The following is a 23,532-nucleotide window of genomic DNA, read 5'->3' on the forward strand; positions in this document are numbered from 1 at the left end:
CTTTCAGAAGTCCATTTGATTTCCAGCATGTTAAAGTTAAGTCCAGAAACCAAGAAAAATAACTAGCAAAAATATGAATTTTAAAAATAATATATAAAAATATTTTAGAAGAATACCATGAATACTGACATATCTACTAATTAAAGAAATACTAAATTTTATAAAAGAATGGCACTGTTAATATATAACCAGGCTTTCTTTATGCTACCCCCACCCCACCTTCAGAAATCTAGGTCACATACCAGAAATGCTGCAGAAATGCCAACATCCTGCTTATGATTGGATGTGGAAGAACTCTCCGTTGAGCTCACATTTAAACGATTGGCCCAGAATTCCTCAGCACTGATTACTTGACTCACAACAAGGTCTTTATACAGCTGAAAAAGAACAGGATCTTCTTGCAGCATTCTGGGGATAGACCATATTGAATATGTTGAACTTTCTAGAACAAAACACCATTTAGGTAACATTTTAAGACTTTAACAATATGAAATACTGAAACACACAACTTTCATTTTATGAGGATTGAGCAGCAGAGGTCATTTAGTTCATTTGTTAGTAATTAAAATAAAAAACCAAACCAAACCAAATCCCAAAGCAACCCCACATTTTTGGAGGAACAAATAAAGGGGAGGGAGATAAACAGAAGTCTGAAGAAGCAAAGACTAAAACTCTTTGAAGAAGTGCATTTGGTTATATCATCTCTGTATTCCAGTGATACGGTCATTGTATCTTTATTGGTACTGTACTGTATTCTATTCCACAAATAAAGGTGAATGGAGAAGAGAGAAGGTACGCTTGAGATTTTTAAGTAACTAATTTTTCATGGTGATAGGCACCAATGGCCTGAAAAATACTGGTGATGGAATTTATCAGAAATTCTCATCATTTTACATGCCTTCTCAACTTTTTAATAGTACGATTCCCTTCAGATATCTTAGTCACAAACACACTTCTAATGGTTTAGTATCTTCTCTGTGACAAAAAAACTGGAAAAAGGAATGAAGAGACCTTAGTAACTTTGAATCTCAGTTCTGTTCCTAATCAGATTATTAGGTTTGTAAGGCAGTTAGCTTAACTTCTGGGTTTATATTCTCATTTGCCCAAAGTGAAACAGCAAGTAAGATGCTAAAGTTGAAAACCAAGCACAGAGGTAAAGGTACGACAGCCTGTATCTTCCTGTATTGTATTATCAAAGTACAAGGGGTGAGAAATAGCAAACTATTATTTGACAAGACTAGAGAAAACCTAGGATCTTCTCAAAAGGCTATTCTTTCTCTTCTTCACCTGTTTTTTTCTTCAAGTTCTTTATTTGCTTTCCTCTTGAATTTGGGCAGCAGCTGCTGAAGCAGGTCTTTCACTGCATCTCTCTCTTTGACTGCTGTGCTTTCATTGGAAAAATGGAAGTTAGTTGTGTCCCCTGCATGCAGGACCAGCTGAAGCTGAATTTTAGCTTTTCCTTCTGGACTGATTTTCTGGCCTAAAAAGAAGCATGAGGTTAATTAGATGAGAACACACACACTGTGGAAACTGCCATACAATAGGTTACTTACTTTGCAGAAATACGCTCTTATCAAATAATCCGGAGCATGATTCAACAAATTCACTAACACTCTGCTTCATTCTTTAGTATTCTTTTAGTGTGGCACTTCTCACCCACAGCTTCCACCTCCAGATTCTAAAGGGCTTTTGTTTCCATTCAACTGGGGCAGATATCTTTAAAGCTTTTCTAAAGGGTCAATTAGGAGTTCTGAATCCATTCTGAACAGCTTCTTCCAATCACCATTATTTGTCATGATTCAAAAAACTCCCAAACACAGTCCATGGCTGGTTTAATAGTTTCAAAGAAAGATGCATAATTTTTACCTTTGAGAGAGCTGGTGTCACCTCTTTAACCAAGTGATCAAATTAGCCCCATTAAAAGCAGGACAGGCCCTGGCAAACTGGCTCAGTGGCAGAGCATCAGCCCCGTGTATAGATCGGGTTTGATTCCCAGTCAGGGAACACATGAGAAGCAACCATCTGCTTCTCCACCTCTCCCCTTTCTCTTGCTCTTCCCTCTCCCAGCTCGATTGATTTGAGTGAGTTGGCCTCGGGTGATGAGGATGGCTGTGTGACCTCTGCATCAAGTGCTAAATAAATGGCTTCATTTCTGAGCAAAGGAATAGCCCCAGATGGGCAGAGAATCAGCTCCTAGTGGGCTTGCCTGCTGGATCTGGGTCAGGGTGCATGCAGGAATCTGTTTCTCTGCCTTCCCTCCTTTCACTAAAACAAACAAACAAATAATTTTAAAAAGGACAATCTGCCTGACGAGGCAGTGGCGCAGTGGGATAGAGCATCAGACTGGGATGCCAAAAACCCAGGTTCGAGACCCCGAGGTCGACAGCTTGAGCACGGGTTCATCTGGTTTGAGTAAAAGCTCACCAGCTTGGACCCAAGGTCACTGGCTTGAGCAAGGGGTTACTTGGTCTGCTGAAGGCCCGCGGTCAAGGCACACAGGAGAAGGCGATCAATAAACAACTAAGGTGTTGCAATGCGCAACGAAAAACTAATGATTGATGCTTCTCATCTCTCCATTCCTGTCTGTCTGTCCCTGTCTATCCCTCTCTCGGATTCTGTCTCTGTAAAGAAAAAAAAAAAAAGGACAATCTGACATAATAGGCTTTCTAAGATAGAATAGGAAGTAAACACTATTTCTTTAAGAGTCAATCAGGCATGATTGGAGTATGTGATATTCCATAAGCCAATGCTCTCTTTATGTTTTCAATTTTTATTTACTGATTTTTAGAAAGAAGGAGAAAGAGAGAGAAACATCTATCTGTTTCTGTATGTGCCCTGACTGGGTATTGGACTGGCAACCTCTGCACTTCAGCACATTGCTCCAACCAGCTGAGCCAGCCGGCCAGGGTCCATAAGCCTATAGTTTTAAAGAAAAGGCTAAAATAAAAACTACAAATAAATACACATGACTCCAGATTGAGTATTGGTTTTTTAAAAAGTCACAACTCTTAAGAAACATTTCCAAGACAACTGGGGAAATATAAAATGGTCTTAATATTTATTAAAATTTTCTTGGTGTGATAATATTATAAGCAGTTAAAGTATACACACACAATAAATAGAGCAAAATAATAACTGTACTATTTAGGTGGGATTTGTTATATAGGTACACACTGTATTTTTTTTTTTAGGTATGTTTTATATTCATTGTCATATTTGATTAATAGCAGCTTTCCATTTGAGTTCAGTTCTACTGTATCTAGTAGGTACTGGCCATTTTATGTGAAAATTTCTTTGAGTTTTGGTTGATCACTTTTTCTTTTTTTTTTGTATTTTTCTGAAGCTGGAAACAGGGAGGCAGTCAGACAGACTCCTGCATGCGCCCGACCGACCGGGATCCACCCGGCATGCCCACCAGGGGGTGATGCTCTGCTGCAACCAGAGCCATTCTAGCGCCTGAGGCAGAGGCCACAGAGCCATCCTCAGCACCCCGGCCAACTTTGCTCAATGGAGCCTTGGCTGCGGGAGGGGAAGAGAGAGACAGAGAGGAAGGAGAGAGGGAGGGGTGGAGGAGTAAATGGGTGCTTCTCCTGTGTGCCCTGGCCGGGAATCGAACCTGGGACTCCTGCACGCCAGGCCGATGCTCTACCACTGAGCCAACCGGCCAGGGCCACACACTGTATTGTTCTTTAAATTCTTCTATAACTTTGAAGATCTTCATAATAAATTGGGACTGGAAATGTCAAAACATACCTACACATCATGGAGAACTTGTATTCTCAAAGAGTAGTGCTTGTCTTCTTCAAAAAAGAAACTGAAACCAGAGGGGCTTTGTCCCATTAAATGGATGACTCAGGTAGTATAAACATGCTTCCTAGAACTCAGCCCAAACCAACCTTTTTCAATGAAGGGGCTGTTTCCAGATCAATAGCTTAGATGAAATCCGGTATCTTACTGCCAAAAGTAGCAGCATGAAACAACTTACACTGTCAGCCAGCCCGTTTCGTAACCCTGTTCCCCAAAACAATCACTCCTAGGTTTCTTTTCTTTTTCAGTTGCTGCTTTATCCTTGCTCTAGCTTAGCTCTAGCCTGAGAGGTCTATTCCTGAAGTTCTTTTTAATAAGCTAACTTAACTGCTGATTTTCACCTAAGTAATCTATTATTGATAACTTTCAGTGCTTTCTTTCAGAGATGGGCATTCTATCAAATATTCAATTTAAAATGAAAACTGATCCGGTGCAGATCTACATTTCGGTATGTACTCTGCTCCCCAATAGCCTAGAATTGTGGAGAAATAGGTGGAAGGTATACTCTTCATTCCATGCTGGGGGATCACAATGAGTGTGTTTTGCAAATCTATAGACCTAGCATGCTAATACAGGAAGTTCCCAATTTATGAATCTATGGTAGTACACATTAGTTTGTAAGATTATCAAAAACTTGGTGAGGCATTTCCCTACGAAGTTTTAAAAGGAGGTAATGTTACCAGGATAATGGACAAAAGAGCAGATAGTTTAGGCAGTACTGAATTATGATACATTTTAAATAGTTTCCTTTTGAAAGTTAATATTTTAAGTTATTTCAGTGGAGAAAGATGAAGATCTTGGCCATTTCCCCCAAGTAGAGGTAAGTCCTCGGGCAACTGTTCATACACCGAGGACATTTGTAAATTGAGTACTTGCAAATTGAGGGTTGTCTAGTTTTCAAAGTGTCATGTTCCTTGAAATCTACACACAATTTTACCCAGGAGAAGAATCTTATAACCAAGAAAATAAATAAATCCAGATTAATGGTCACAGTTAAGATAACCATAATTTGTCAAGGACTTGGTTGTCCAGACTCCCCTGGAGTCTCTCTTAATCAAGATCTTTAACCCTTTGAGTAGTATGAACGTTCATGTACGTCCTCGTGCCTCCTGACCATCCAGAGTATAATCAATTTATTTTAAAAATGTGTAAGGCAATATTAAAAAAAGGCAAATGTATGTTCTTCTTGTTGCCATAAATTTGTTATCAAACAAACATGATTTGAAGTTAATAAAACTATAACTGGAACGAATTTCATTTTTTGAAAAAACACCACCACCACCACCAAAACTCACTCCTGAGGGTCAGCGAGCATGAAAAAAACCTCACTACTCAAAGGGTTAGCTAGGTGAAATGCAGAACTCCCTTTTAGATTAAGGTTCTAAATCCAAGATTCACTTGGCGCTCTTAAACCTAATTATTATTGAGCCACAGAGTACACAACCCTTTGATTTTTGCCCTCATACTTGAAAATCATAAAAAGAAATAGGATATAAAAATATTATGCTCTGTATTTCTCCTATTGAATATCTTTTCAACAGATGATGGCCACATAACTAAAAATTAAACAACTTGTTTAGATGATAAAATTTTATTAAAGGGCAATTTGATATCTATCAACATCTTATTCTTTTTACTGATTTTGAAAGAGAGAGAGGAGAGTGAGGGAAAGAAGGAAAGAAGGGGAGAGGGAAGGAGGTAGAGATGGAGGGAAGGAGAAAAAGAAAAACCAATTTGTTGCTCCACTTATTTCTGCCTCTTTGATTGATTCTTGTATGTGCTATGACTGGGGATCGGACCTGCAACCTTGGTGCACTGGAATGACATACTAACCAACTGAGCTACCCAGCCAGGGCTATAAACACTTTAAATGCATGAACTATTTAAACCAGTAAAACCACTGCAGGGATGTATTCCATACACACAGCCTCACAAAGCCATTAGTACACAGCTCCAATACCATAACATTGTATAACAAAATTCAGGAACCTTCTTAAATGTCCTTTAATACAGAACTGGTTAAATATATAATTTGTACATCCACTCAGTAGACTACTCTGCAATTCTTTAAAGAAGGTATAGATAGAGATTTTTACATGAGATGGATTTACACATGTAAGGATTTACATATATACACACTCTATTAAGTAGAAAAAGGTTATAGAATAACATATTCAAAGTAGTCAGGATGGCAAGCGGTCCAAGGCAGTGGTGGGCAAACTCATTAGTCAACAGAGCCAAATATTAACAGTACAATGATTGAAATTTCTTTTGAGAGCCAAATTTTTTAAACTTAAACTATATAGGTAGGTACATTCCTTATCGAGGTAGTGCCCGCACGTGGTATTTTGTGGAAGAGCCACACACAAGGGGCCAAAGAGCTGCATGTGGGTCACGAGCAGTAGTTTGCTGACCTAGGGGTCTAAGGCACTGTGTTCAGAATAACATATTCAGTGATTCCACTTTGTAATTATTTTTATATGGTTGATTTTTTTGTACATGACAGGAAAAAACCCACAAAGATTTTTATAAGCAATCTTCTAAAATTACTAACAAACATGACTTACATTTAATATCTCCATACATATGGCTGATTGTAAATCTATCTTTGCCTTCGGGTGCCCAAGCAATTCTTTCCGCCATGAGGTACAGAGCTCCATCCTGCTTCTTTTGACGCACCTTCTTTACAATCAGCAAAACTTCTTCAGATGAAGTTGCCATGATGGCTAGAAGGTGCTAATAGAGACAAAAAGATTTCACATCTCAGGGCAGAATTTATTGACTTCTACAGTACCTTCCAAACCTAAAGCCTAAACTAATAATGAGAGGAAAAAGTCTCTTCCCTCATTAAAGGTTAACATAAAGTTGTATGACATTATTCCTCTAAAATCAAATTTCATTTTCCTCAAACCACAGGTGTGAACTTATAGAAAAGTTTATAACATTTAGTAGTTTTTAAACCATTCCTACATATGCTAATCAGAGTATTTTCAATTTATTTTTATTTTCCTCAGTTACATTCTTAAATCTTAAATGCACAATTTGATTACAACTATATGGCCTTTTATGAAATATCTTTAAAATTGGAGAACTTCAGAATTACACAGGACCCTAATAAATACTTAGTTCAGACTGTTTGAACTGTAATAACTAAGGGCCACAGGGTTTCTGTGACTGTTCCCAGAACCACTTCCAGAGCTGAGATCACGCCCACATTTCCTAATTCCTGGTCTAGGTTTCTTCCAGTATGTTTGAAAACGGAATCTTTAAAAAAAAAAATTCTCCTTTTGATTGTTCAAAATGTTACAGATGAGGACATTGCATTTTGGATTATAATGGTCAAATCAAAGATTATCTTCCTGACTACAACCTTGTTGATTTTTGACTTTATTACTATTATACGCAAAGCATTAAAATAGCCACTAGGTTGAGAAAACACGTATAAATAGAACTGTCAGATAAGATGCTCAGGTAAATTTAAATTTCAGATAAAGTTTTAGTATAACTATGTCCCAAATACTGCAGATACTAAATCATTACTTCTTGTTTTTCTAAAATTATAACTTAACTGGGTTTCCAGTATTTTTATTTGTTATATCTGGCAACTGTGCAGAAGATCCTTGTCTTCAGCAAACAATGTATTTTTCACAATAAAGGTATATATAACAAGTGCAGTAACACAAGGAACCAGTGAGGAGAGGATCTCCACTAACTACCACAGGAGACGCCAACCATAGTTCCTAAAATTTGATTGGTAGAGTTGATTTAGTGTAAAGGTTTTAAAGTTCAATTGTCCTGAGTTAAATCCCAAATTCACTGCTCACTAACTGTGTAACCTTGGATAAGTTAATCTCTCCTTATTATGAAATGAGACTACTAATAACTGCTTTACTAGGTTGTTTGAGGATAAGAGATAACGTATACACCAAGCACCTGGAACACAGGAAGCATTCCCTAAATGGTAATACTTACTGTTAAAACACCACATGACAAAGAAAGTATTTGTCACAGACATACTCAAATTTTAATGTTGTGCAGTAACAGCAACAGTGAATAATTTTATTTTCACGACCTATTTATGCTTATACAAAAACGTGTATTATACAAACACGGTTGAAAAGCACCCTACAAGTTCATAGTACGTTATAGTATATTTACTTTAAAAATGTATTTATTAAAAAAAGGTTTATAGAACACTGGCATATCAACATATGACAAAACTCTCAAAGCATGTCACGAATTCCTCACCAATTCCATGACAGCAAGAATGCTACCAAGTATTGTCAACTTCACAATCATAAGTCACTATTTGAATTTTAAATAAAAAATGAATTCTATAGTGGAAAGTTCCTGCAATAATACATATTAGTTAATTAACATGTATTTTCATAGAGATGCTGTTTCACAATTTATAATTTCAACTTTTCTGCCAAAAAATTTTTTCAGTAAGTTTCACAGTGCGAAAAATTCTTATTTGCTGTTTCCTACTTTTTCTTCTCTTTTGGTTCTCTTACTTCTACTTTGTGCTTTTTAGAAGTAGGCTAATCTTTTTCATCTGATTCCAACTGTCTCCTTCTGAGAGAAGCCTAGCTTTCTTATCATTCCCTGGGATGTCATCACCATTTTCCTCACATATGTTAAGATCATTTTATTGCCATATTCATCTGTGGAGGGTGATGTTTCTTTTTTTTTTTGCATTTTTCTGAAGCTGGAAACAGGGAGAGACAGTCAGACAGACTCCCGCATGCGCCTGACCGGGATCCACCCGGCACGCCCACTAGGGGGTGATGCTCTGCCCATCCTGGGCATCGCCATGTTGCGACCAGAGCCACTCTAGCGCCTGAGGCAGAGGCCACAGAGCCATCCCCAGCGCCCGGGCCATCTTTGCTCCAATGGAGCCTTGGCTGCGGGAGGGGAAGAGAGAGACAGAGAGGAAGGAGCGGCGGAGGGGTGGAGAAGCAAATGGGCGCTTCTCCTGTGTGCCCTGGCCGGGAATCGAACCCGGGTCCTCCGCACGCTAGGCCGACGCTCTACCGCTGAGCCAACTGGCCAGGGCCTGAGGGTGATGTTTCTTATCCGTAGTGCAGGTATTCAGAGGTGTTGCAGTTTGACTTCCATATTTTGAATTCCTTTGGGGACTCTTCAGGTGCCTTGACAAGGGCCTTTCCCAGTCTGTTGATCAGATTGTAGAGAAAGGCCAGGCAAGTCATGCTCCAGAATAGCTTGTCGGTCCTGGCAGCTGCTTGTCTTGTCCCACAGCAGCCTGGGGACTCCGAGGACCCAGGGCCCTGTGACTGGTTTCCTCAGGCTGGCTGTTATCCTCCTGGTCAGAGAAGCCTCAGCTATTGCTCCCAAAAGCCTCAAAATAACTCGAGAGTGTCTTCTCCTTAGCTTCTATCAATATGATGGCTATATGCAACAACTCCAAACTTAAAAGAATTTAATACTTAACACTTCAGATGACATTTCTCCATCTTTCTTATTTTTCCTTTTCTAAATAAGAGGAGATAGAGACAGACTCCCACATGTGCCCTGATTGGGATCCACCCACCAACCTCTGTCTGGGGCTGATGCCTGCAACCAAGCCATTTTAGCGCCTGAGGCAGAGGCTCCATGGAGCCATCCTCAGCACTGGGGACTAATGCGCTTGAACCAAGTGAGTCATGGCTGTGGGAAGGGGAGTGGTGGGGGGATGAAGAAGCAGACAGTTGCTTCTCCTGTGTGCCCTGACTGGGAATCGAACCTGGGACATCCCCATGCTAGGCTAACGCTATACCACTGAGCAAACTGGCCTAGGGCCCTCCCCATCTTTTAATAATCAAATGTCTTCAACTATTCTACATATCTTGGTTGAAGAACCTATATGGCTAATGTGGTACCTAGGAAACAGCCTGGATCCTCAACCAATGCTAGAGGCTTGAGTGTGAATGTCTGGAATATGAGGTCAGAAAGGACTGTGAGGCTCTCTGGGTTCAATAGGAAAGATGTCATGATTGATCGTGATGTCTACTGTGGGCTGGGATGGGGAAAGTGGTAGCAAAATGTCATATATATGCTATTTCTGAAGTTATAACTAGTTTTCATTCCCTAAAGAACAATTTAAATTACAATTTTAAAAGATTTACTTCTAAATTAGCATATCTAGGTATCATATAAGAATAAAATTGGCCCTGAGCAGACAAGTCAGGCTTTACTGAAACATTTTAACTGGAAGTGAAAACAAATGGGAACAATGAAATATTAAATCTGCCATTAGTTATTCAAAATAACTTGAGAACTTATATTTGGATGTAGTGGGAAATTAAGCATTAGGAGGAGTGGAAGGCATTAAAAATAATAGAAATCACCAACTATTGTATAAAAACATCTGAAAAATAAAAACAAATTACTTCTTAAACCATCACCTCTTAGGACTGATGAAAAATACCAGTGGATTAAAAAACTAGTATTTCTTGGCTCTGGCTGGGTAGCTCAGTTGCTTAGAGCATTGTCTAGACATGTCCATGTTGTCATTTCCATCCCCTGTCAGGGCACATAAAAGCAGCAACCAACAAATGCACAACTAAGTGGAAAACAAATCAATGCTTCTCTTTCTCGCTCTCTGAAAACACACAAACAAAAAACCCTATTACTTCTTATTCACTCAAGCAGTGATTTAGAAAAAAAAAAGTTAAAAGAGTGAATTCTTAATTTCTCTGAAGTTGATCATCTAAATTTTTTAATGTTTACTTTACTAACATTAGAGGGCGAGAGAGAGAGAGAGAGAGAGAGAGAGAGAGACAGACACAAGATCATCAATCTATTCTTCACTGGGGATCAGAACGGGCAATCTCTATGCTTCAGGACAATGCCCTGGTAACCAACTCAGTGATTCAGCCAGGGCAAGATCACCTAAATTTTGAGTAGCTGTATCTTCCCTTACATTACAAGCTGCCATACCCCAAGAATGGAAAGGAAGAGGGTCAATGTGAATACCTTTATTCAACAAATATGGACTGAGCCAAGGAGTCTGTAGTTATCCAAGAATGAACGTCATTTGTGATTTCTGCTTTCAAAGAGCTTCCAGACTAGTGAGCAAGATGTGTGCGTGAAGTCCCAAAAGGGAGACAAAAATGTTCTAAATTAGGACTTAAGTCAATTTCTTCACACAGGAGGCTTCATTAAAGGTTTGTCGTATTTTTTTAAGACAAGTAAAAAATATTTGGTATAATCAACCAACAAAATCCATACGTCGTAGGTGTGTATTTGATGTGTTGTATACAAGCCATACTCCATTACCCAAAAAAGATAACGTTTCCCTCACTCCTGAAAATTCGTTCATGTTCTTTTTCAGGTAATTCTCTTCCTTTCACCTTCCAGCAACTATTTTCTTTTTCTTTTTCTTTTCTTTTTTTAGCGCGAAAGACAGTGAGGCAGAGAGGGAGAGACAGACAGGAGGAGAGATGAGGAACATCAACTCATAGTTGTGGCATCTTAGTTGTTCACGGATTGCCCTCTCATATGTGCCTTGAGAGGGGGGTTACAGCTGAGCCAGTGACCTTTGGGCTCAAGCTAGCAACCTCAGGGTCCTCTGAGTACCAGCCTGACGCTTTACCCACTGTACCACCACCTAGTCAGGCCCAGCAACTATTTTCTGATTTCTATCAACATAAAATAGTTTTTATCTGTTCTAGAATTTCATATTAATGAAATCATGCAATAGATATTGTTTTGTCTCTGGCTTTTCACTTAATCTGTTTTTTTTTATTGACTATATCACATGTATTAGTAGTTCATTCTTTTATATACTTTAGTTATAAATTGGGTCTTGAACGATGATTTTGGCAGAGAAAGGAAAATAGGCATTACAAGCAAAGGGAGTGGCTTGGGGCAAAGGCTTGAGACTTCCTATAGATATGGTAAGTAGCGTGCTCTGAATGTAGCATCAAGTTCACCATGGGGATCAGTGAGCTATAAAATTGGATGGTTAAGATGGAGGCAGACAGTGGAGAATACAACCATATGTGGTAGAGAACAGACTGAAGACTTTTCAAAAGGAATGTGATTTGTATTTTAGGAAATTAATCTGTGGGTAATATGAGAAACATTGGGGAGGAACCAGAAAGGGTCTGAACCAGACTGGTGGCAGTAAGAATGGAGAGAAGGGACAGAGGAGTACTAAGGAAGCAGGATGAATAGATGCTAAATGCTGATGGTGTCACAGATGCTTTCACATACCTCACTTACTGACATGGGTACTAGACACGCACCATTTATGAAAACTGAAGAATGGGTTCGAAATTGAAGTCAAAGAATTCAGTTCTGGATATGATCATGAGGTGCAGTTGAGTCATGTGAGTGGAGATAGTTTTTATAACGTGGGCAGCATTTATTTTCTTAATTTTAAATTATGCTTATCTTATCTGTACCCACTTTACAAATGTAACCTTGAAGTATATCCCAGTTAATTATCTTGTTCTTCACTTGCCAATGAAAATATTTCCCCACGTTATTTCTCCAGAGTTGGGGCATCATATATAACAAAGATTTAAATTATTTTTTTTCTCTTTTTAAATTGAATTTATGGGGTAGAGGTTTCAGGTGTGCAACTCAACAAAACATCATCTGCACACTGCATCAAGGTTAAAAAATTTAATATATGATACTATCTTTAAACCAATGTCCTGCTAAGATTTTGGTTAGAGGATCATTGCCTCTTAAAAAGTATAAAGTTTAATTCATACTTTAAAATTTTAAAAACTCTAAAATGTACTGAATTTTTAATAATATGTGCCAGGCATTGGGCTAACTTCTTCACAGGTGTTATCTCATTCAGTTCCCAACTAAAAATCCTAGGGTAGATTCTATTATTAGTTCCTTTCTTAGGATAAAGGAAACTAGGTCTGAGTAATCAGGATACTTTTCCAATACATTAAGGAGTAGCAGAACTAGGTTTGAATCTGGGTCAGTTTGACCTTGGAGTTCCACTATCCTACTTTATGAATGTGTACGCCTAATGGAATATATGCCCAATTTGATAGTGGTAACCTACAGTGACAGGATTACAGAAAATCTGAATGTTCTTTGTTTTCTGGATTATCTACAATAAGTATATATTTTGTAATGAGAAAAGCAGAATTAAAAATGTCTTTTCAAGAGTTTATTCTCTATCAAACCATATGTTTATAAGGTAACGTGGAAAAGTGTCAGAGGTGTTAATATGAGTAAGAATTAAAACAATTTTCAATTTCTGTAATATTTTCTATTTAGCTTCAAAAATTTAATTCATAAAGTAAGTTTCATAACATTAATGGAACCACGAAATACTTGAATACTAATAATCTAATATTCATTTTAATAAACATTTAACTTAAAATTTTAAGAAAACATGTCTAGTCTATGTAAAATACTGCATACTACACAAACCACATTCTAAGAAACATGAATTAAAATCAGAGCTGGGAAGGGAGGATAAGTACATAATTATAAGATAATTTTACTTATGTTCATATACAGAGGAAAAGCAGTGAGCAAGGACAGCTGATAGAGGTAGTGTGCAGTTAACTGGACTAACAGGCACTTGAAATAATAAGTGTAGCTTTGGAAAAAAAAAGAACTTTTCTGAGATGGAATGTAAGGAAGAAAAGATAAGTGAAGACAGAGAAACTAAAGTGGAAAATAAGTTAGATTAATAAAACTGATTTTATTAGCTATTTTAAATCAACTAGGAAAAACAACCTCTTATGTACAGGGTGGGATGAAGTAGGTTTCTAGTTGTTCACATGTAAATTAACACAATAATTAAGTTACTAAACAATAATACAAGAATAAACTGTTTTATGTACTAACAACTGTAAACCTTCTTTTGCCCCATCCTGTATCAAGCATGTAAAATCATTCATCTGGAAATCCATTTAGGGTAACTTTAAAAACAAACCAGAGAGAGCGTCGGCCTGGCGTGCAGAAGTCCTGGGTTCGATTCCCGGCCAGGGCACACAGGAGAGGCGCCCATCTGCTTCTCCACCCCTCCCCCTCTCCTTCCCCTCTCGCAGTCAAGGCTCCACTGGAGCAAAGTTAGCTCGGGTGCTGAGGATGGCTCTATGGCCTCTGCCTCAGGTGCTAAAATGGCTCTGGTTGCAACAGAGCAACGCCGCAGATGGGCAGAGCATCGTCCCCTGGTGGGCATGCCGGGTGGATCCCGGTCGGGCACGTGCGGGAGTCTGTCTGACTGCCTCCCCTTTTCCAACTTCAGAAAAATACACACAAAAAAAAACACCCCATAAAACCAAACCAGAGATAGGTTATTAAACATTGGGCATAACTAATCAACTGTCTCACAGCTACCTTACTTGGCAAATTTCCTTGGTCATCTACAGCAATTGTTTACTGTTCTAGGATCAGTTTTAGGGAGTTTAATAGAACTAGTAGGGGTATCCTACAATAACTTCTGATTTCTAGATTTTTCTTGAAGGTGGTGCCTTGGGTAGCAGAAACTGCTTCCCAGTAGATTTGTATAAAAGTCACAGAATATTTCATTTATGAAAAATATTGGTGTAGTTACATTTAAACAAACTGGCTTGATGAAGATCTGGCTTTACATAAAAGATTATTTACTTTATGAAATAATCTGCCACAAAACTTCTTTAAATAGCAAGATACTCCAGTAAAGGCATTAACTCATCTCCAGTGAAATATTTGTCTGAAGCTAAATGTACATCCCTTGCTCTGAGCCTCTGCGTTCTCTTCCTTTCAGATTGACTAACTCATTTTTTCCGACTCTAAGCTTTAAGTTACTAGGCAAGGTCTTCTAGTCTTCTTTATAGCAATTATCACAACTGTAATTAATTTTTAAAGTAATCCTTTTAATGTGTCTCCTTGACAGGTTGCAAGCTTCCTACTGCACAGGCTGCATGTATTCTGTTCAGTGCAACACAGTATCCAGCAGTCTATTTTGGCATATAGGAAGAATTCAGTGAATATCTGTGACACATACTTAAGATATTTGTGGTTAAAAGGATACAATCTTGGTTAGACACAAGAAACCTTTGCACATATATCTGGGATTAAAGCACTACAGCTCTCCACTTACAGATCAAAGTACCATTCCTCATACATTCCAATAAATGGCTTATAAGAGGAATAGTAAGAATTTCAAACTACTCACCAGAAACCTTTAAATGATCATATCTCTGCATTTCCTTTCCTACATCCCCTTTCCAATGTGCAGAGGAAAATGGGGGGGAAAAGGTAAGGTAACAAGTGAAATATAAACTCCTTATCACTCTCTAAAAGAGCTGCTGTATTTGCTAGAATACAAAATGGAGATTTGGAATGCTGCTTGTCATTAAACAACTTAAATTTTTTTTTTAACAATTCAGCATTACAGGGAATAAGACCTTGGAAGTACACAGAGTGACCAAAATGTACTGTTTTAAAGATAGTTTACACACACAAAGAAATATTAGGAGGGAATAACTCATGTAGCAGTTTAAAGCAATTTTTATCTTACAACAGGGCAGGGAGAGGGAGGAGGAGGAAAATGCGACAGAGAAATGCAAGACAGAGGGAAAGGCATGCCCATATTCACTCATAAATACTGCATGCTGAGAAGAGTACAATAACACCAAACCGAGAGAACAATCAGCTGGTAATCAAAACGGGGAAATGAGGGTCTGGATGTCTGACACTGCCACAGTGAAGGCAGGAAGAGAAAGAAGGAAGGGCACAAGACACCTCTTGAAGCAGTATGCATGACCCGTGGTGGTGCAGTGGATAAATCGTCCACCTGGAATGCTGAGCTCACCACCCTGGGCTTGATGGTTCAAGGCACATATAAGAAGCAACTACTACTAGCAGATACTTCCAGCTCCTTCTCTCCTTTCTCTCTCTCCTCTAAAAATCAATACATAAAGTCTGAAAGGTATAGTTCTCTCTAGAGCCCAGTCCTTCTGTAAGCCATAGGCCTGAAACTAAAGGTTACTTTCCCTTCTGCTGTGACATTTCCGTTTCATTTGTTCTAGTTTTGATTTTGCTTTATATATTAGGATTCCTAGTAAAAATTCTTGCGGAGGAACTGTTCCACTCCTTTACGGAGTCAATACCTACTGCAAGGTATACTTTAAAGTACTTCGTTTTGTATGTTTAAAACGAGCAAAAAGTTAATTTTCCCCTCTCTCTCCCTTCCATTTTACAGACCCTAAAACTTGGGCGTTTAAGAGTCAATCAGATACACCTTCTTGGTCGATAATTATATACATGTTTCCATGTGTTGGGGGTTTACTTTTAAGATGATCAAACTGGGTATAGTCCACAACTGGGAGAAGGGTGTGGGGACTGGCACACGTGTTAAGGTATTAAGAGTGGTAAGATTGACAGATGAAGCAAAAAGTGTGCAGACATTGAGGTGAAAGCCTTTTCTCCTACAAAAACCGAAAGACTAAACAGCACATTTTCTAACGGAAAGGGCTCTTTTGCAAGGAAGAGGCCTCCACGTTCTTCATTCTCATGAGCCAAGTCTGATCCTGGCTTTGGGTCAATCTTCTGGTCCCTGCTCTCAGTAGAGAAGTAGGCTTCCTATAGGCAAGTAGATTAAGGGTCACCTCTTCCCCGCTTCAGGAAAATAACGGGCTCCACAGATGGCAGGCTTGGGAGTGTGGGGACGACGACAGGTACACAGGAAAAAGGGGGCAGAACCCGCGCCGTCCTGCGGACCCCGGGCCTGCCAGCAATTTACCTACCCACCCATCCCCATTCTTCCGTTTAAACTTACCAGATAGGAACTACGGCACTGGGCAGGGAGTAAGTGGATGGGCTGGGTCGAGCCGAGTTCCGCTGAGCTTCTTAGAGACGCTGCCGGGAAGAAGCCGAAATCCAGCAGCCGCTGCCTCCGCCACCGCCTCTATCACTGCGGGGCCTCGCCTCCATCGCTGGCTGCGAGAACTCTGAAGGCACGTGACCGGAAGCACCAAGGCGGGCCTGCGGGGCACGTGACCCAGAGCACGGCCGCCATGACACCTTCCGCTAATTCCCTCCCTCCCCCGCCGGTTCCCGCCTGTTTCATTTCCTCTCTCCGGCTTCAAGCGGTGAAGGGTCCCGAGATCCTTGCTGGCTCACCCCTTTGGCCTAGAGCTCCTCCAGTCCCGCTCGGCACTTCGTCTTCGGTCTGTGGCTGCCCGCTAACTGCAGGCCGCAGAGAGCGTAATTGCGACGGCGGCCGAAGGGGAGGGACCACGCGCAAGCAGGGGCGTAACCCGTCACGTGACGAGGAATTACCGTTAACAGCGTTGTCCCCGCAATCCCTCGCGCTCCGGGATGACGTAAGCCAGAGCAGGGCGGAGCGAGATGAGAGGCAATCTTCGATACGGCTTCGAGTGCTCGGTGAGTGTCCCGGTGCCCAGCCGGGAAGGATCGTGTGTACCTTTGGAAATTGGGGTTTACCTGCCTGGAGATGGTAGAGCAGAGCTGAGACCTGGCTTTGGAAATTGGTTACCGAGGCTCCTCGCCTCAAGACTTACGAATACAGTATTAAAGTTTAGCTGTTGAAGTTAGTAGTTCCGCTAGGCGGGGAGATTCTTTTGTAGCCAGGGACTGTCTCCCGCGGTGCGTACGAGGCATATTGAAGGCATGAATGAGTCGCCATTTCTCTGATTAAAGTGGAGAATTCTCCACCTTGTGTAGAAAGAACCAATCTACTTTCCCTTCACGTAATAACTTTAATTTTTGCTTCCTTTCTATTTCGCCTCCATTTCCTTCCATGCGGAAAGAGAATGCTGTGATTTGCATTTGGTGTGGGCAACAAACACTGGTCCATTAATAAAGTGAATACAGTACTAGGGCGATGAGAAAACCTTTTTCTTGATCCTACTACTCGGTTGTTACCAACAAGTAATGCGGGGAAATGGAAAGATAATTATTGGACTCAGGAGAAGTGGGTGCTAGTCTCAGCTCTACCTTTTAAGATCTCTGTGACTTGGGGCAAGCCAACCCCTTAAAGAAATTGTCTTTCTGACGATGGTAACAAGCATTTATGACCACCCTTTGCTTAGATTTTTGTTAGGCTGTAGGTAGGACATGTAACGGAAGAAATATGTATTTAAACTTAGATTTGCAGAAAGACAGGGTTTTATTAGATGGAGGAAGATTCAAGAAACAGCGTGTATTAAAATCATTGTGGCACAGAAAGTTTATAGAGTGAAAGAGGAACAAAAGATCTGTATAGTTGGGGAGAAGATCAAGTGGAAGATGAAGCTGGACAAATAGGGATGTGATCATAGATTATGTAAGAAGGGTAACTGTTGAAGGATTGTAAGAGCTCTCTTTTTTTCCCTTTTAGTATGTATTGAAAAAGTTCTGGAAATTTTCAAACATAAATAAAAGTAGGATAATTTAATTAACCCTCATATTCACATAACCGAACTTGAACAATTATCAACATTCTGCTGTTCTTGTTTGTACAGAGCTCTTAAATTTTTAGGTATGTTTTATATTCATTGTCATATTTGATTAATAGCAGCTTTCCATTTGAGTTCAGTTCTACTGTATATAGGTACTGGCCATTTTATGTGAAAATTTCTTTGAGTTTTGGTTGACCACTTTTTCTTTTTCTTTTTTTATTTTTTTTTATTTTTCTGAAGTTGGAAACAGGGAGGCAATCAGACAGACTCCCGCATGCGCCCGACCGGGATCCACCCGGGCGATGCTCTGCCCATCTGGGGCGTCGCTCTGTTGCAGCCAGAGCCATTCTAGCGCCTGAGGCAGAGGCCACAGAGCCATCCCCAGTGCCCCAGTAAACTTTGCTCCAATGGAGCCTCGGCTGCAGGAGGGGAAGAGAGAGACAGAGAGGAAGGAGAGGGGGAAGGGTGGAGAAGCAGATGGGCGCTTCTCCTGTGTGCCCTGGCTGGGAATCAAACCTGGGACTCCTGCACGCCAGGCCGATGCTCTACCACTGAGCCAACCGGCTAGGGCCTTGACCACTTTTTCTTTTGAATCAAAATGTGTTATAGTGATTTTAAAAACACATCTGATGCTGTTTTAGATAGTAATGTGGAAACTTAATATCCAGATCGAGGTTAGTGTTTGTACTCTATTCTGTGTTATCCAACTACTTAAGGAGTATTATGTTCAGTTCTAGGCAGCACATTTTCAGATATAGTGCCTGTGTAGAAGGTTGACCAGAACTGAGAGGAACTGGGAAATTGTCATGTCAGCAATGATTGAGAAACTCAGCATGTTAAGTTTTTAGAAGACATGATAATACTTCAAATACTGAAGGGTTCTTTTGAAAGGAGTAAACTATTCTCTTCAGCTGTTGAATCTACATACAGTTAGGAATACTTAGTAAAAGCTCTAAGTAATCAAGGTTTAAACCCAATATTTTTAAAAGGACCTTGTAAGAGTGAGACCTGTGGAGAAGTAGAATAGGCAGCTTCAAGAGAAGAGGTACTTCCTTTTCACTGCTGAAAATTTTCAGGGATCCAGGTGGGTGTATGCACTGAACTACTTTTGAGTCTTCTTCCACCTTGAGAATTTTGGGAAGTAGGGCTTACATTGCACCTGGAAGGCTGTGTGCATTTGGATAGATACAGAGGGAAAGGAGGCATCTCTGGGAGAGAGTAAGCACAAATAAAAGTATAAATTTGAAGGTGGCTTAACACTATGACCTGGCCATTTCTCTTGAGAACTGATATTGCTTATGCTGGTTCTTTTCCATTCTTATCTCCTTTATTTATTTTTTTTAGAGTCAGAGAGAGGGATAGATAAGGACAGACAGGCAGGAATAGAGAGAGATGAGAAGCATCAATCATCAGTTTTTTGTTGCGACACCTTAGTTGTTCATTGATTGCTTTCTCATATGTGCCTTGACCATGAGAGTACAGCAGATGGAGTAACCCCTTGCTCGAGCCAGGGACCTTGGGTCCAAGCTGGTGAGCTTTGCTCAAACCAGTTGAGCCCACGCTCAAGCTGGCGACCTTGCAGTCTCAAACCTGGGTCCTTCCGCATCCCAGTCTGACGCCCTAATCACTGCGCCACCGCCTGGTTAGGCTGTTTTCTCCTTTTTTTTTAAAAAAAAAAATTTTTTTTTTTTACTTATTCATTTTAGAGAGGAGAGGGAGAGACAGAGAGAGAGGAGAGACAGAGAGAAAGAAGAGGGGAGGAGCTGGAAGCATCAACTCCCATATGTGCCTTGACCAGGCATGCCCAGGGTTTTGAACCGGCGACCTCAGCATTTCCAGGTCGACGCTTTATCCACTGCGCCACCACAGGTCAGGCTTGTTTTCTCCTTTAAATCTGAAGAACAAACTGGTTTTTTTTTACCTCATTATATTGTAACTTTCAGGACATTTTCTCTTCACGGAGATCAAGGCCAAATGACCTACCCACTTCAGAGTTTGTTTTCAAGATCACGAGTAGAAGAGATAGACACTGTGGTCTTGATAGCATTCCTTCCTTCCTTTAGGATCTAGTACTGTGGTTTTATCTTTTTCTTGTATCTTGAGTTCCTTTCATTTTAAAGACACTTTTCTTTTAGCTAGTGCCTACTAATTTGTTTTGAGTTTCCCCTGGTCAGAAATTCAAGAGAGTTTTTGTTTCCTTTCTACCAGATTTCTTAGTAATTGGAAAGGCCTTTTCTTGACTTCCTCACCACCCACCCCTATTCTCATGTATCTGCCCACAGGACTTCACAGAAATGATGTAGCGCTGTGATTCCTGGGGTTGTTTGTCTTGTACTCACTGCTGTGCCTATTTTTTTTTTTTTTTTTTTTACTAGGTACTCGATAAAATTACTGATTGAAAAAAAATAATTTTTCTAAGGTCAGGAATTTTCAAATATTTTAAGTACAAGCATACTTCATTTTATTGCACTTTGCTTTGTTGTGCTCTGCAGATATTACATGTTTTTACAAATTGTAGGCATGACTTTCCACCAGCAAAAAGATTGTTTTATTAATATACTCACTTTATTGTGATGGTCCAGAACCAAACCTGCACTATCTCTGAAGTATGCCTATATAGGACACCTAAAGTTTTCTTTTTTCAGAACACTGTTCTCTTCGCAGATGTCAGGCTGTATTAAGAACAGTATTACCAGCAGATACTAGATATTTATTATTAGAAAAGGACTATATCATGTGTATGCAATAAAAATATCTTGAGCTTATATGTGTTTTGCCACTAAAAGGTATACTCCATGAGTGTTAGGACTTTATTTTGTCCTGTTTTTATCTCTGGGACCTAGAACAATGTCTAGCAGATAGTTGGCGCTGGTTACACATTTGTTCAACAAATCAATGAATTAAGTCATGTGTTTCTGAAAAACAACAACAACAAACTATAAATAATTAAGAAAAAGTATAAGCAATTTTTCTGAATATTTTTGTAGTATTTGCTTCTTAATTTGGCAGGTAACAAAAGATTGAGAAAGGTTAAAATTAATGGGTACAATTTTCTTAAGTTTTAGTTCCTCTTTTGGAAATTGGGGCAATTTGACAAAAATGTATACTTGCAAGTTGTTGAACAGTTAAGAACTCTTATACTAATTTATAAAGGCCTCATTGGGTGTTTGGCATTTGCTACCTTCTTGTCAGGTCTTTCTCTCTCTTTAAAAATTTTCATTGATTTGAGAGAGAAAGGGAGGGAGGAGGAGAGATAGAAAAAACATCAATCAACTCGTTCCCTGACCGGGAATTAAACCCGCAACCTCAGTGTGTGGGGGATGATGCTTTATCTACTGCGCCACCTGGTTAGGGCTTTATCAGGTCTCTTACTGAAGCTCTTACACCTTTTCAAGTTCTAATTATGTTCACCTTCTCATTTACTGAGTAGGTGCATTCATTCATTCATTCATTCATTCAACAGATAGTTCTTGAATCCCTGATAAGCAAGAGAAAGAGATCCAGAGGTGCATTCCTTTTGGTACTATTAAATTGTTGGTTGATAACCATTGAATTTGCCGATAAGGGTTTCTACTTAGAAGAGGCCTTTGCGGAAAAGTGCCCTTTAATGAGAGAAACTTAAAGACAGAAGAAATGCAGCAGTGGTTGCTATTTTACCATAGAGGAATTTCACCAATTTTCTTCTTAAATCCTGCAGTGTTCATTCTACCTACTCATTGTTGGATAAATAGAGTGGGATAGGATTATGGAGGGTCTTGCGAATCTGGACTGGATTCCCTGAGTGATTCAGAGTCAGGGAATGATGGCAGTGCAATGTGATGTTTGCGTATTACCCACGCGTGTTTTCTTTCCACCTAGATGCTGAGCATGTCCAGAGTGGGATCCTTGCCCCTTTTCCATATTTCCCTGGGTTCTCCATATACTCATTAAATGCATGTCGAATGAGTGGTGAAATTCTTAAATTATATTTTTGCAGGTTTAATTCAGAAATACTGTGTCTATCAGCCAACATAGTTTCAACTTTCTAGCTACATGACTTTTGTGCCAGTGATACCGGAGTCCTACACCCATGTTCTTGCAGAGTTTGAGTCTCTGGATCCGTTACTTTCAGCCCTGAGGCTGGACTCGAGCAGACTAAAGGTGAATTTCTTTTATTTTTTTTAAATGAGTACTTATTTTTTTTTTTAAACTTCATTGATTTTTAGATAGGAGGAGGTGGGGAGAGGGAGAAGAGATGTGGGAAGCATCAACTCGTAGTAGTTGCTTCCTGTGTGTGCCTTGACCGGGCAAGCCTGGGGTTTCAAACCAGTGACCTCAGCATTCCAGGTAGGCACTTTATCCATGCACCACCACTGGTTAAGCTAAAAGTGAATTTCTTGGTGCTTGTATTGGTTTCATATTTATATTTACATTCATATTCATACATTTGAGTGCTCCTGTTACATGTGTCCCCTGCCCTCTAGTTCTGTATGTTTTGTGAAAATTTGGCTAGTACCTGACCTGTGCTAGTAATGCCTAATATAGATGTAGCATATGCATAGCTTTTTCTTGATTTATCTTTTAGCTGTCATTTGAATTCTTTCCCATTATTGGAAACCATGATATTGATTGCTGAGTTTTTTCTCCTCTTAGTAATATTTCTGTTTTCTCTCAGAAAGTAATGTATTTGATTAAAAATAAGATAGTATAGATGAGTTTTGAGCAACATGAACCTCTGCTCTTAAACTAAGCTCACTCCAAAGCAAGGAGTTTGATGAACACTCCATTTTAGGGGACAGAACAGAAGTTATTAGCTCTGTGGCAAAAGTTATTATCTCTATGTTCCTCCCTCAAATCCAAAGTTTGGGTTTGTGTATGTGTGTTTAATAAACTCAGGGATGACATGGTGAAGAACACATCTCATAACCAATTTCCAAATAATTTTATTTTTCTGCTTTTGCTCTGACCCGAAGTACCATTTTTGCTTTTGAGCAAAGGGAGAATAATAAGTAATAGGCAGAGTAATATGAGCAGTAATTATGAGAGTCGATACCAGACATTTTTTTTTTTTTAGCTGCAAGTTACAGAATACCTTGCCAGTGATGGCTTAAGCATTAAAGGTGTTACTGACCTTGTTGGGGGTTAGTGTTCCAGGGTTTAGTGTTGTAGCCCAGTGATATTTCTGAGGACCCAGGCTCTCCATCTTTCTGTTTTGCCATCATCCATATGTTAGGGTTTTTCTTAAAGTTATTCTTTTTTTTTTTTACTTTTATTTTTTTATTCATTTTAGAGAGGAGAGAAAGAAAGAGAGAGAGAGAGAGAAAGAAAGAAAAAGAAAGGAAGGAAGAAAGAAAGGGAGGGAGGGAGGAGGGAG

The 23,532-nt window shown here is 39.6% G+C and overlaps 2 protein-coding genes and 1 pseudogene across 3 annotated transcripts in view; 1 reads left to right on the top strand and 2 right to left on the bottom strand.

Annotated features, from left to right (window-relative positions):
* GTF2H1 (general transcription factor IIH subunit 1) overlaps positions 1 to 16,996 on the bottom strand; it is a 42,457-nt gene extending 25,461 nt beyond the window's left edge. The window contains exons 1-4 of the mRNA XM_066364842.1: positions 16,556 to 16,996; positions 6,375 to 6,543; positions 1,288 to 1,480; positions 243 to 408 (exon numbers count right to left, since the gene is read on the bottom strand). Of these exons, the coding sequence (XP_066220939.1) occupies positions 243 to 408; positions 1,288 to 1,480; positions 6,375 to 6,528 (513 nt within the window). The 5' untranslated portion in view covers positions 6,529 to 6,543; positions 16,556 to 16,996. The remainder of the gene's footprint in view (positions 1 to 242; positions 409 to 1,287; positions 1,481 to 6,374; positions 6,544 to 16,555) is intronic.
* Positions 8,292 to 16,537, bottom strand: LOC136387977 (UPF0690 protein C1orf52 pseudogene; annotated as a pseudogene).
* A 46-nt stretch (positions 16,997 to 17,042) lies between the features above and the next one.
* The window catches only part of HPS5 (HPS5 biogenesis of lysosomal organelles complex 2 subunit 2), a 46,787-nt gene continuing 40,297 nt past the window's right edge, over positions 17,043 to 23,532 (top strand). For both annotated transcript variants that reach the window (XR_010748954.1, XM_066364825.1), the window contains exons 1-2: positions 17,043 to 17,163; positions 22,156 to 22,319. Coding sequence is in view for 1 of the 2 variants with exons in the window: in XM_066364825.1 (XP_066220922.1) it covers positions 22,212 to 22,319 (108 nt within the window). In the remaining variant the exon portion in view is untranslated. The remainder of the gene's footprint in view (positions 17,164 to 22,155; positions 22,320 to 23,532) is intronic.

The sequence above is a fragment of the Saccopteryx leptura genome, chromosome 1, assembly GCF_036850995.1.
Source record: "Saccopteryx leptura isolate mSacLep1 chromosome 1, mSacLep1_pri_phased_curated, whole genome shotgun sequence".
In the NCBI taxonomy this organism is placed as follows: Eukaryota; Metazoa; Chordata; class Mammalia; order Chiroptera; family Emballonuridae; genus Saccopteryx; species Saccopteryx leptura.